Source organism: Talpa europaea (assembly GCF_964194135.1).
Source record: "Talpa europaea genome assembly, chromosome: 7".
NCBI classification, from domain to species: domain Eukaryota; kingdom Metazoa; phylum Chordata; class Mammalia; order Eulipotyphla; family Talpidae; genus Talpa; species Talpa europaea.
Window position 1 is genome coordinate 52777583 of NC_140074.1, and position 12740 is coordinate 52790322.

Consider the following 12740-nt stretch of genomic DNA (forward strand, 5'->3'; position numbering starts at 1 on the left):
CCTTAGAGTGTGTAAATAGTGGCTTGACTTTCCTGTGTGCCCTGAGGGAGCTGTCTTGAGGAAATTTAATGATCGCCCCACTTGGGGTGGCATTTCCAGAGGTGGGCTGCCGCCCCAGCCCCACGCCCCTCCTTCTGCTGCCTACTTCGTTCTTCCTGCTCTTCCTCCAACTCCTTTTCCCCAGCTGGCTTTGGTATGGCTTTCTCTCTTCCCTCTCCCCTTGTCCTGGCTCATCCTCCCTATGATCCTTCCACAACTTTTTCTAGGTATAATAATTTTTTTTAGATTTACTCATTTATGCATACAAGAATTGGGGTACAGGCCAGAGGTGCGGGGGAGGAGGTAAAAGGATTCACCAGAGACAGAGTAGGGAGCAAAACAGGCAGATCTACTGAAATACACTGCTGAGGGGAGCAACAGGCGAGTCAGGAGAGGTCTGCTGCACCGTGTGGGTCAGCTCCCTGGCTGGGGATCGAACTCATGCTCCAGTGGCTGTGGATAGCTTCATAGGTTGTGTCTAAACCCCTTGCGCCACCAGGGAGGCTCCAGGTATAATCATTTTTCTGGGAAATGAGTCAGCTGGCAAAGATGGCAAGATTGCTAAGTGTCCGGGTCCCAAAGCTGACCCAGCTGGCCCTGTCCTTGTGTGGTTGTCAGTGACTCCCTCAGGGGGCCCAGCGGTGAGTCTGTAGCAACGTCACCCACTGTTTCATGAGATTCCAATTTCAGAGCAGTTTCTCAAAGACAAGACTTTATGGTCAAAAGCATCAGGAAATCCTGCTTGTAACCTGTGTAACACAGAACCTGTTTGAACACCACCTAACAGACTCTAGTCTGGAGGTGGCCCCAGATGTCCCTGAGTTGGTTCTGGAAGCTTGCAAGTCTTTCCTGAGCATCCCTACTGGCTCCAATCAGGGAAAGCCAAATTAGGTTTGTTCTCTGAGGGCACTCAGTAAGGTTATTTTTTTTTTCTTCATCTATACCAGAGCATTGTCAGCTGCTTGTGCTTTCTTTGGAACTAAATAGAAATGAATCAAGAGGGGGCCCATTTATGGTCTGGATATTGCATTCTTGGGGTCTGGTCAAAGGAAGACGTCAGGCCATGCTGAGCCATTCTTAGAGAAAAGGATGCCACCAGGGCTTTCTGTATTTGGGAAGTAAGTCCTTCCTTATCAAGCCAGCTGTCACATACTGGATTCCTCCTACTAATATGCCCACACATATGCATATACCCTAATAATGTGTGCTCTCTGCTTTCTGAGACATAGTGAACTGTGGTTTTAGTTTATTTTTACTTTGTTTTTAATTAACAATGAATCCCAGTTTGTTGTTTTTTGACTGATTAGTTGGTTGCCTTTCCCAAGTTTTTGTTTCTCTCTACTCTGGAAACTTCCATCAGGTCATTTCACAGATGAGCCAGGCCTTTGGTTTGTATGAGGGTTTAAAAACACAAAATGCTGGACCTCCCCGGTGGTGCAGCAGTTGAGCGCTGGGCTGTGAAGCTGCCTACAGCCTCTGCAGCGCTGGTTAGATCCCCTGCTGCCGGACAAGGGTCCCACATGGCGCGCAGACCTCTCCTGCCCCCCGCTGCTCCCCTCAGCAGTGTACTCTGTCGGTCTGCCTGTTCTGTTCCCCGCTCTGGCTCTGGTGAATTCTCTCACCCTCCCGTGCTTCTGACTGTACCCAGTGCTTGTATAAATAAATAAATTAAAAAAAAAAAAAGAATTCCTTGTCTCAAGGAATTAAAAAAAAAAAACAAAACACAAAATTCTCCACAGGTTTGTATGGACTGTATTCATTTGCTAGGGCACACACCGAGTGGCTTAAACAACAGAAATGTGTTGTCTCCGAGCTCTGTAGCCCACAAGTCCAAGATCAAGGTGTCAGAAGAGTTGGTTCCATCTAAGGACTGTAAGGATCTCTGGGGCCCCTCCTCTAGCTTGTGGTGGCTGTGTGGGAATTTTGGGACTTCCTTGTCTCTGCCTTCATTCTCACATGGTGCATGTGTCTGTCCAAATTTCGCCTTTTCATGAGGCTAGAGTCATGTTGGATTAGGGGCCCACCTTACTCCTGTAAACTGAGCTAATTTTATCAGCTATGATTCTATTTCCAAATGTCTCACATTGTTACTTGGAATGCGGTAACTGAGATACTGTGGTTAGGAATTTGGTAGACACATTTGGGGCACACAATTCAACCCATGATATACCAATCCCATACCAAGCGCTCCCTTCCTTCCACGGTACCTAAGAAGTTCTTCTGCAACACTTTCTAGGAGAAGAGCTCAGAATCTCTTTAAGGCTGTGTGACTAGACCAACAAACGCTGGTGGAGAATGAATTGAGTTCATTTCAGTAAAAACATCCTACTGTGTGCAGCCCTGTGTTTTTCTCTGGGGAGAGAGGAGAGAAGCAGACCAGACCCTTCTCTGGGAAAGCTGTAGGAGATGGACATGTGAGCTTTGTGGGGAGTGTGGACCCAGGACTGTGGGCATGAGGAGTTTTTGCTTGCTGAGGGGACACGAAGACTTCACAGAAGAGGGGATGTGTGAGTTGGGCTTGTCATGTGATCAGACAGTTTCAGCCAAGCTGAAGGACAGAGAGCTTAAGGCACTTGGGCTTAAGTGGTGATGGCATCATCACATTCTCTGAGCTCAATGTCCTCATCTGTAAATGGGATTAACAACACACATGTAATTCAGAGGTTAAGTTAGAAAGTCCCTGTGACATGCTTAACACACTGCTTGGCGTGTGGTAGTAAAAGTTAGCTTTTACTCTCGGCTATTTTTGTGGGATGGAATTGAGATGTAGGTGAACTGCCTGCATGCAGCAAGTGCTCAGTTATCCACTAATGCCACCCCCACCTTTTAAGATCAACTTTAGCAGAGTTTCCAGCACTTGTGCTCTCCATCAGGGTGTGGGGGGACCTGTGAAGATAGTACAGAAAAGTATCTGAACTATTTGCAAAATAAAATAGCTTGGGGCCATTCATTGGCCATTTATAGCCACCTATTTGCTCATAGTTGATGACCATTCCAGTGACAATTTATTAAATCACATGTCCCCAGGACTTTTACCTTGCACAATTTGTAAGCAAATTATTCCAACTTAGTGCAATAGTCCATTCCAGTAATTATCGTCCTAATGTTTCATAAACACGCCTAGGCTACTATGTGAATGACAATATCTGTTTGCTCTGAAAGACCAAATCCAAGAAGGGGCTTTATGACATTTTTCTCTTTCTGGTAGGTCATAAATCAGCGCAGAAGCTCAGAAAGCAAAGACAAATTCTTCAACAATGTCATACCGACGAGAACTAGAGAAATACCGTGACCTGGATGAAGATGAAATCCTTGGAGCCCTCACAGAAGAAGAGCTCAGGACGCTGGAAAATGAACTGGATGAGCTGGACCCTGATGTGAGTAGGCACCCCCCCTCCAAAGGGGCCCGTAGTCACAGGTTCAGGGGCAGCAACCATACAACCTGGCGAGGGGTGAGCGCAGACTTCCTGAAGCCACCACTTCCTTTCTCCTTCTGTGGCGATGACATGGGGACAGCACTGCCTTTGCAGCAGGAGTGTGTTGCGTGTGCATGCATGCATGCGTGTGTGTGTTGTGGCAGGTATAGCCCTTGTTTCTCTTTAGAGAGCCAGGGTTCTCTAAAGCAAAAGAATTAATAGGCAGTATATACATACAGAAAGTGACTTTAAAAAAAAAATATTTATATATGCATACAAGAGCTGGCGTGCAGGCCAGAGGTATGGGGCAGGGTGGGGGGGGCAGTGAGAGGATTCATCAGAGACAGAGTGGGGAGCAGAACAGGCAAATCTACTGAAATACACTGCTGAGGGGAGCAGCAGGTGAGTCAGGAGAGGTCTGCTGTGCCATGTGGGTCACCTCCCTGGCCAGAGATCGAACTTGTGCTGCAGTGGCTGCGGATAGCTTGATAGCACTGTCTTTAACCCCTGTGCTACCAGGGAGGCCCCGAAAGTGACTTTTTGGTAAGGAATTGATATACCTGCTTCTGGAGGCTCACAAGTCCCAAGAGCTGCAGTCGTAAGCAAGCTGGAGGTCCAGAAATGCTGGTAGTGTAGCTCCAGCCTGGCTGAAAGAGCTGAGAACCAGTTGATGGGTTTGAGACCCAGGAAGAGCCAATATTTCAGTTCAAGTCTGAAGGCAGGAAAGAAAACACAAATTCTCAGCTCAAGGTAGTCATGTAAGTGGAGATTTCCTCCAGCCCATCAGTCTTTTTGTTCAATTCAAGCCTTCAACTGATTAAATAGGACCCAGCCACATTAGGGAGGGCAGTCTGCTTTACCAAATCTACAAATTCAAATATTAATCTAATCCAGAAATGCTGTCACAGTCACATTCAGAATAATGTTTAACCAAGTATTAGACGCTCTATGGTCCTGTCAAATTGACATATAATATTAACCACCACAACTCCTTGTCACTTGGCATCCACACCCTTCTCCTTAAACTACACTTATCTTCATATGGCAAAGTCATAATTCTGTTTTCTCTTTACTCTCCCATAACTTAAGTACTATGATAAAAGATTAACAATACTTACATACTGTGTTATAAAATCAATACATCCTGTATAATAAAAAAGAATAAGAGATTGACAGAATAAAAGAGAAAAAACAAAGGTATTTGCTTAGAACATACACACAAGCATATTTGTTTGATATTTTTAAACAGGGAGAAATACTCAGGGCAGATATAGCCCTTGTTTCTCTGATTGGCGACATGGTCTGAATGGGTACAGAACATCCTCGAATATTATCGTTTCCTTCAACATCACTTCATTACAATGTTGATGAGAAAGGAAAAATCTCATCAGGCACTGAAGAAAAATGTTATTCAAGGACCTGCTTTTGTTCATTATGCAGTTGTATTGGTTAAAGTCAGTTTCCCAGAACTTAGCAACCATGTTAAGTGAGGAGTTACTATATATATAACTTCTTTCTTCACTACCCATCCTGTATTCCCTCTGCCTTTGCAACCAGTTTAGGTTATGGTTCCTTGACTGGTGGGACAACTCACCCTTCATTCCTGAAGGGCCTGGTCCATCCATAGTCCCACCCGATTGGGTCATTGTAGTTGTCCATTGGCCTTCATCACAGGACATGGCTATGCTAAGGAATCTCCTTTATTGCAGACCTATATTTTCTTCCCTCTTTGTGAACTTAAGTCTAACTTCCCCTTGGTAATCAAGATCAATCCCCCTGGCCAGTACAGAAACTCCTTCTCTGCCTATTGACTCAGAGGCAATAGGAGTTGAAAGTGGGAAGGTGTCAGTCTTAACTTCCAGTCTGGTGAAATCATTGCTGTGTCTCCTGGCAGAAGCATTCTCCATTTGCAGCTAAGACCTCTAGCCAGCAGAGCATAAGGTCACAGAAACAGGGAGCAGCAATTTTGGCAGTGGGTCAGCAGGGGTAGTAATGATTCCTGGACCTGGGAATGCGGCCATGTGAGAAGTGGTGCACCATATCAGACACTGATTCACAGCATACTCAGCTTTCTGAAAATCCCTGCCCCAGCCCTGCAAGGACCTGCTACCCTGCAGGCACTGTAACTGAGTCTGCAAAAGCCTATTTCACCACTCTATCAAGCAAGCTGCTTCAGGATGGTGGGGAATATGTGTCATGGAATGAATTAACTGAGAGAAAATAAGGACTAGAATTCCTTTTACTTGTTTGACATTTTTATATGTCATAGTTGACACATTTAAGAAGTGTGTTTGATGCTCAGAATTTGTGCAGCCTGAATCACAAGAGCCAGGAGGCTCCCTGGTCATATCTCCACTGAGCTGTGGGCAGAGTGCAGGAGGGATTCCTCCTCTGTGGTCCACTAGATAAGGACCTTCATCTATATCCTGATCCCAGGTACCCACGCCAGTGCCAAGTACAGAGAAGGCAGGTAATAAATGTTACTGAATTAAGTGAATTTTCCACGGGGAAAATGTTTTAATTAGAAAATGTTTTAATTAGAAAAGGAATTTTTTTATGCCCCCCCTTAAAACCTCTCAGCATTCCTCTCTAGTTTAACAGTGATCATAAAGAAAAGCACACTGCTGCGCCATTTCACTAACCCTCGAGTAACAACAGGAGTGCAGCTTAGCAGGAAAAGTGCAAGACTAGAAGTTAGATGTCCAGTTCTAGCCTGGCCCCGTCTCTTCCTCTGCATGTGACCTGGGGCCAGTTGCCATCTTTCCCCAGACCTCAGTGTCCATGAAATGATGGAGTTGGTTGGTCCCTTTCCGGGCTAAACTCCCATAAGTTTGTAACCTGGTCTTATTTCCAGATATGATTAAATGGCTTGTTTCTAGAAAATCCAGAGTCTTTATCGAGGGCTCCTAGGTCCTATATCCCAGATAATGAGAAATTGCTCTAGCAGTGTGCCCTCCTCTCTCTGTTCACACCTTCCCTCCAGCCGGGAGGGGACAGTTCCCCTACGGCTGCTCAAGTTGACTTGAAAGCAGCGTTGCAAGGAGAGTCTTGGGCCTAATCCTGTTTCCTCTGTACCGTGTCTTCCCCTTAGCCTGGATTTCTGTAAAAACAAGAATGTAGGTAAGAAACCATCAGGCTTCCAGCTTTTTTTGCTGTGAAGTGTGTCTGTTCTAATTCTATCCTAGATTGCATAGATTTATGAGAACAAGCAGCTTTAAAAAATGAAGACTAAAGTGTGCTATGGCTAATTCTAATCTACTCAATAAACACACTCAGTTGCCCACCTGACACCCCTGTGCTGGTCACCAACAGGGGACCCTGGCAGGGATTCTCCCTTCAGGAGCTCAGCTCAGTCAGTGGGAAGCTGCATAATATACTAGGTCCTCAACAAGAGCAGCAGGGAATTTGGGAGGTGACTAAGTCTTACCGGTGGGAGGCTTCACAGAGCAGGTGATCTTGTAGCTGTGCCCTGGATTTCTAAGTCAAGAAGTAAAGAAAATTGTGGCAGGAATCTAAGTGTGGTCTTTCTGGAGGGTTCCATGATCCCAACAGGGGGTTGCATAGACAGCTGAAGAGCTTAGACTTTTTCAGTAGGCCTAGGGAACCGTTGAGGGGCAGTGCCTGAGGAGGGGAGGGCGTTGGTTTTGAGAATTAACCCTAGGGACCAGTGGATTGGAGAAGGTGCCAGGGAGATGGGTGAAATGTGGAAGAGGCTCACCCTTCAAGGGACCCACCCTCATCTGCCTGGCTGGTGATGGGAGTGTTCTTTTCTGAAGATTAAGAAGGCCCCTGCCTCTCTCCATGACCCTTCTGCCATATTGCAGAATTATTGCTGTTCCCAGAGAGCAGTGTGGAGACGGGGGCACAAGGCTTGTTGCCTCAGGCCCTCTGGACTGTTGAGCCACTGGATGGAGATGAGGTTAGATTGGTCTGTGGCTGCAAATTGTGCAGGTGATGATGACAAGGGTCAGAGCCAAGCAGCAGACGTGGGAGTGGAGAAGGGCAGATGGAAGAGCATGAGCCCATGGGGGGGTAGAGAGGGGCTGGGAGGAGCTCAGTTTTACTTCTAAACTGGCAGACAGCTCCCAGCATGCCCCATTCCAAGTCCCGGTGCCTCTGTACCTCTCACATAGCCAGTCCCCAGCCCTCCTCCCCAGAGATTAACAGGAAGTCTGTTTATGCCCCCTGGAGGTTTGGAACCTGGGACTCAGAGAGCTGTGGGGAGACTCAGATTTCAAACAGGCTCCAAGGGCATTGCTTCCTACCCTGTCAGGAACAAGGTAAATGTGTGTTGGGACTTGGAATAGGATTGAGCAATCTGAGATTTGTGCTTCTTATACCGTTGTGGCTTCAAAATGGACATCTTCCAAGACCCCTTTCTCTTTAAGTTCAAAGAAAAGAAAAGAGCAATTGGAGAAACTGGAAGAGATAAGGGGACTGCTGGGCTTTTGTCCTACCCACAATTGGCCCCTTCACTGGCCTGTCTCTGTTACCTGATTTGCAAGTCAGTATGTGCCTTTTGAAAAGATCTAGTGGGCCGCCCTTCTTTCTGAGAGCACAAACATTCCAGCTTGAGCCCGCCCCCCCCTCCCCGCCCTTGGCCCATGTTCTGAAATCACAGCACAGGGAGAGGCCAAAGGTATGCAGACCAAGGCGCCAGGCGGGCGGGGGCACGAAGACCAGCAGGTGTCCCACCCCCCAGCTTACAGAGCAGGAGCTGAGCCCAGAGGAAAGGAACTTGCTCTTGGTCACATATCCAAGTAGAACTGGACCAGGACCAGGTCCCTGATGCCCAGACCACTGCTCTCTGATGGGCCCCGTCCCCCTCCTGTTCCAGTGTTTGGTTGGACAAGTGCATATTGCACCTTACATGTAGACACTGTGCTAAACACTTTGAAAATATTAATTTGTTCAACCATCATCATAATCCTATGATCCAGGCACTGATGTCATCCCCACTGTACAGGCAGGAAAACTGAGAGGTGAGGTAATGTTTCCAAGTTCCCATGATTAGACAGGGGCTGAGCCGTGAGGTGTTGTAAGGGATTACCTCTAGCCATGCCACTGTCAGGTTTGTTGGCAGCCTTCAAGAAGATGCAGCAGGCACCCCAGATGTTCCCAGATTTTTGTAGCTGGAGAGGGGACTGTAACAGAACCTTTCTTCCTGGAAACCCCCTGAGATGCAGAAGCCAGTGTTCATCCTGGCCCTGCTCCCAACTTAGTCATGTGCTTTTCCCTTTTGGAGCTGTTTCTCTACCTGTAAAGTGGACGAAGTTGGCCTTGGTGCCCCCTGAAAGTCCCTCCACTTGTGGCCAGTGATGATTTTATGAACAATTCCTGGCAGCCTTTTTACCTGAACGCAGCTAGCCCTTCAGGGAGTATGTTTTCTGTGATGTGGTTGTTAAGCCCCAGTGTCAGGTGACGGCGTAGAGTATGTGTAGTTGGAAAGCAGCTTTGTTTGCAGCGGGGGATTCCATAATTGTGCACATTTGGAAAAAAAAGAAAAACAAGTCCCCAGAACTTTCTCTCTCTTACTCCTTGGACTGGAAAAACTCGAGCTTTATCATGAGATTGTTGCACTTGGACTCCCGCGGGAGAGGAATGCTCCCTGTGCTAAAAGTATCCGCTGCTGACTGATTCCCCAAGAGGATCTGCCCTTTCTCCTCTCTCCGGAGTTAAGTGGATGCTGCTCTGAAGCTGAGCCAGCTCCTCCGTTCAGATTGCCTGGTACTGGGCAGTGGGGGGAAACAGGCGCAGCACAGATGTGAGAATGACAGGGTCTAACTGTGACCCGTGCAGGGAGTCGTGGACAAGTTCTCCTAGGATCAGCAGATGTTTAAGATTTACTGTGTGTGTCACAGGCAATGCCTATGAATGATCCATTTAGTTCTCTGAGAGGCTCACTTATTAGCCCCATTTTAAAGATAGGGAAACTGAGGCTTAGAAAGATGAAGTAACATGCCTGAGATGAAACCCAAGTGGCATTGGGGTCCCAACCAGATAGTCATGATCCCCCTGGTTGCCTGTGCTGTTAACCACCCCATGTGTGCAGGTCTGGGACAACCTAGAAAGGAACTGGGTGGGGGAGGTTTAGGATAGAGGATCATCAGCCAATTTTTTCCAATTTGATTTCCTCTGAAATGGTTCTGTTATTTTCATCATAATCTTTTTTTCACTAATCTTAAAGAAACCACAAACACATAGGCTTTACTTATAAATATTGCTTGATAATGAGATGGGGGGGGCAAGAATATTTTTAAAAGTATCTCAGTTAAAGGATCAGAATATTTGCAGGAGACGTGATTGAGATAATCCCAGCCTTGTAAAGGACTTAGGTCCCAAGAGTTGACCTTGAAGTCAGTCTCTGGGAATCTGCAATGTGTTATAGTCCCAGGAACAACAGAAAAGAGCAGGCCCAATGACAACATCAGCAACTGTATAATAATGGCAACAACAGTAATGATTACTCATTCTTACATGCCAGGCACGGTGCTGTTTATGGGCATCACTCATAAAATCTCCATGAGGATCCTGGAGATTGGGGTTAGTAGCATCCTAAGATAAGGAAATAGACGCCCAGAATCACACAGCTCACTAGCCATGACCTAGCAGACCTGCTTCCCTCGTCCACAGTGTGCCAAGAGTTCTAAGATCAAGGGCTGTGACTTCAGGGTGAAACAATGGAGGTGAACCCCTAGAACTGTAGAATCTCAGAGCTAGAAAGATACGCAGAGACCGCCTAGCCCTTGCTCTCTCCTCCTTGCATAAACATGCACAGTGCAGAGAAAGAAACCCTGACTTAGAGTCCTTCCTGGACACCTGTTATTCACACGGTGCCTTCTGGATGTCATCAAATCCTCATACCAACCCTATGTGGTATCGTTGTTACCACTTTAGTGCTGTCAAAACAACAAAAACAAAAACTCTGAAGCCCGGAGAGGGGAAAGGACTTGTTCAAGGGCACACAGCCGGTCAGCCACAGAACCAGGGCAAGAACATGGGCTTCCTCTCACAGTGCATGGCTTCCCACCAGACCCCACAAATTGTAAAATCCTCCCTACTCATCCCTCAGGTCGTGTCCTGGAAGCGGGAAGACACTCTTGGCCATGCGGGAGGCAGCCAAGTTTGGTCCACAGGACCGTGGCTTTCTCCTGTAACGCAAACCAGCAGAATCACAAGCCCCGGACAGAAGTAAACAGTTGAAATGGAAAGAAATAAATCTCTGCTCTAAAAATAGACGCACATCCTTAGAAACACTGCCGGCCGGCTGTGCGCAGAGCCAAGGATGGGCCTGGTGTGTGAGGGTGAGCTAGGCCAGGTGTCAGCCTGTCTTCTGGCCCCATGACCTCCTCCCCCATACCCTTCTCCACCCCGCTGCTGCCCCCAAGTGGGCTCCAGCCTCCCCAGAATCATCCTTCTCCCTCCAGCCTCTTCCTCCCTGCCTCCGCTTGTGGAGTCACCTCTTGGACCTGGAGCCCTTTGCTCCTTTTTGGAATCCTCCTATTTTTCAAGGTCCCACTTCCCACCCGCCCCTTAGGGAGCCGTCCCTTCCCCTCCCCTTCCAACTACACCTCCCCAGTTAGGACCCTGAGCAGTTTACTTTTTGATTTTCACAATTATAATGGAAACATGTTAGGCATACAGGAAAATACAGAATATTCCTGTTCCCATCATCCAGTTTAACAAATGTAAAAATTTTGCCCCATATGATTCAGATTAGTCTTTAAAAAAAAAAAAATCACTATGAAGTTTAACCCCTGCCTCCCCCCAGTTTCTCTCCCCTACTGAACGCTTTCAATGGAGAGCCAGCCAAGGAGGCTCCCACAAGGTCAGGCAGGGAACCGCGACAAAGGAAAAAAGGCCAGTTTTCTTACTGCACATGGCCTTCATGGTCCATCTTTTCCTTTTTCACTTTTATTTTTTTTAAAGATTTATTTATGCATGCATACAAGAGCTAGGGTACAGGTCAGAGGTGCAGGGGGTGAGAGGATTCACCAGAGACAGAGTGGGGAGCAGAGCAGGCAGACTGACTGAAATACACTGCTGAGGGGAGCAGCCAGCGAGTCTGGAGAGGTCTGCCTCGCCATGTGGGTTTCTCTCTGGCCGGCGGAGGATCGAACTCATGTTGCAGAGACTGCAGATTGCTTCATAGTGTGGTAACCACTTGTGCCACCAGGGAGGCCCCCCCTTTTCACTTTTGAAAGAAATGTACAAACAGGAAAGTTCTCAGAGATATTTCTGGGGGTTCAGTGCCAACACAAGGGAAGCAATTACAAAAACAAGCAAATGGGACTCTATCAAACTAAAAGGCTTCTGCACACTGAAGGAAACCATCTCCAAAATGAAAAGGTGACCCACTGAAAGGGACAAGGTATTTGCAAGTCATACATCCCACAAGGGGTTAACACCAAAGTATGTAGAGAACGCATTTAATCATCAACAAAACAACCTGATTTTAAAATGGGCAGAGGATCTGAATAGACACTTTTCAAAGAAGGCATGCAGATGGCCAAAAGATGTTCATCATCTCTTATTGTTAGAGAAATGCAAATCAAAACAAATATGAGTTATGGCCTCACACCTGTGAGAATGACTGTTATCCTCCCTGGTGGTACAGGGGTTAAAGACAGCGCTATTAAGCTATCTCCAGCCAGTGCAGCACGAGGTCCATCCCCAGCTGGCCAGGGAAATTACCCACATGGTGTAGCAGACCTCTCCTGTCGAGCCCGCTGCTCCCCTCAGCAGTGTATTTCAGTCAGTCTGCCTGTTCTGCTCCCCACTCTGTCTCTGGTGAATCCTCTCACCCCCTGCACCTTGGGCTCATACCCCAGTTCTTGTATGCATAATTAAATAAATCTTAAAAAAAAAACAAGATAGGCAAGAACAAGTGCTGGAGGGCATGTGCCGCTAGCCATTAGTGGGAATGTAAATTGGTGCAGCCATTATGAAAAACAGTATGGAGATGGCTCGAAAAATTAAAAGCAGAAAATCCACATGATCCAATTACCCCACTTCTGGGCATTTATCCAATGAGTAAAAAAACACTAATTTAAAGAGAAATATGCCCCCCTGTTTATCACAGCACTATTTATAGTAGCCAAGGGTTGGAAACAACCTCAATCCCCAGTGACAGATGATAAGGTAAAGAAGATATAGTATATCTACACAATAGAATGCTATTCCGCTGTAAACAACACATAAATGGAGCTAGAGGGTATTATGCTTTGTAAAGTTAGTCATACAGAAATACGAACACTGTGTGTTCTTTCTCATGTGGAAGATAAA

At 46.8% G+C, this 12740-nt stretch overlaps 1 protein-coding gene across 2 annotated transcripts in view; it reads left to right on the plus strand.

The window, feature by feature from the left end:
- Window positions 1-3296: 3296 nt before the first annotated feature.
- Window positions 3297-12740, plus strand: part of TMOD1 (tropomodulin 1) — a gene marked incomplete at both ends in the record, with an annotated part of 56192 nt that continues 46748 nt past the window's right edge. For both annotated transcript variants that reach the window (XM_084238155.1, XM_084238156.1), the window contains one exon: window positions 3297-3416. In XM_084238155.1, the coding sequence (XP_084094281.1) occupies window positions 3297-3416 (120 nt within the window). The remainder of the gene's footprint in view (window positions 3417-12740) is intronic.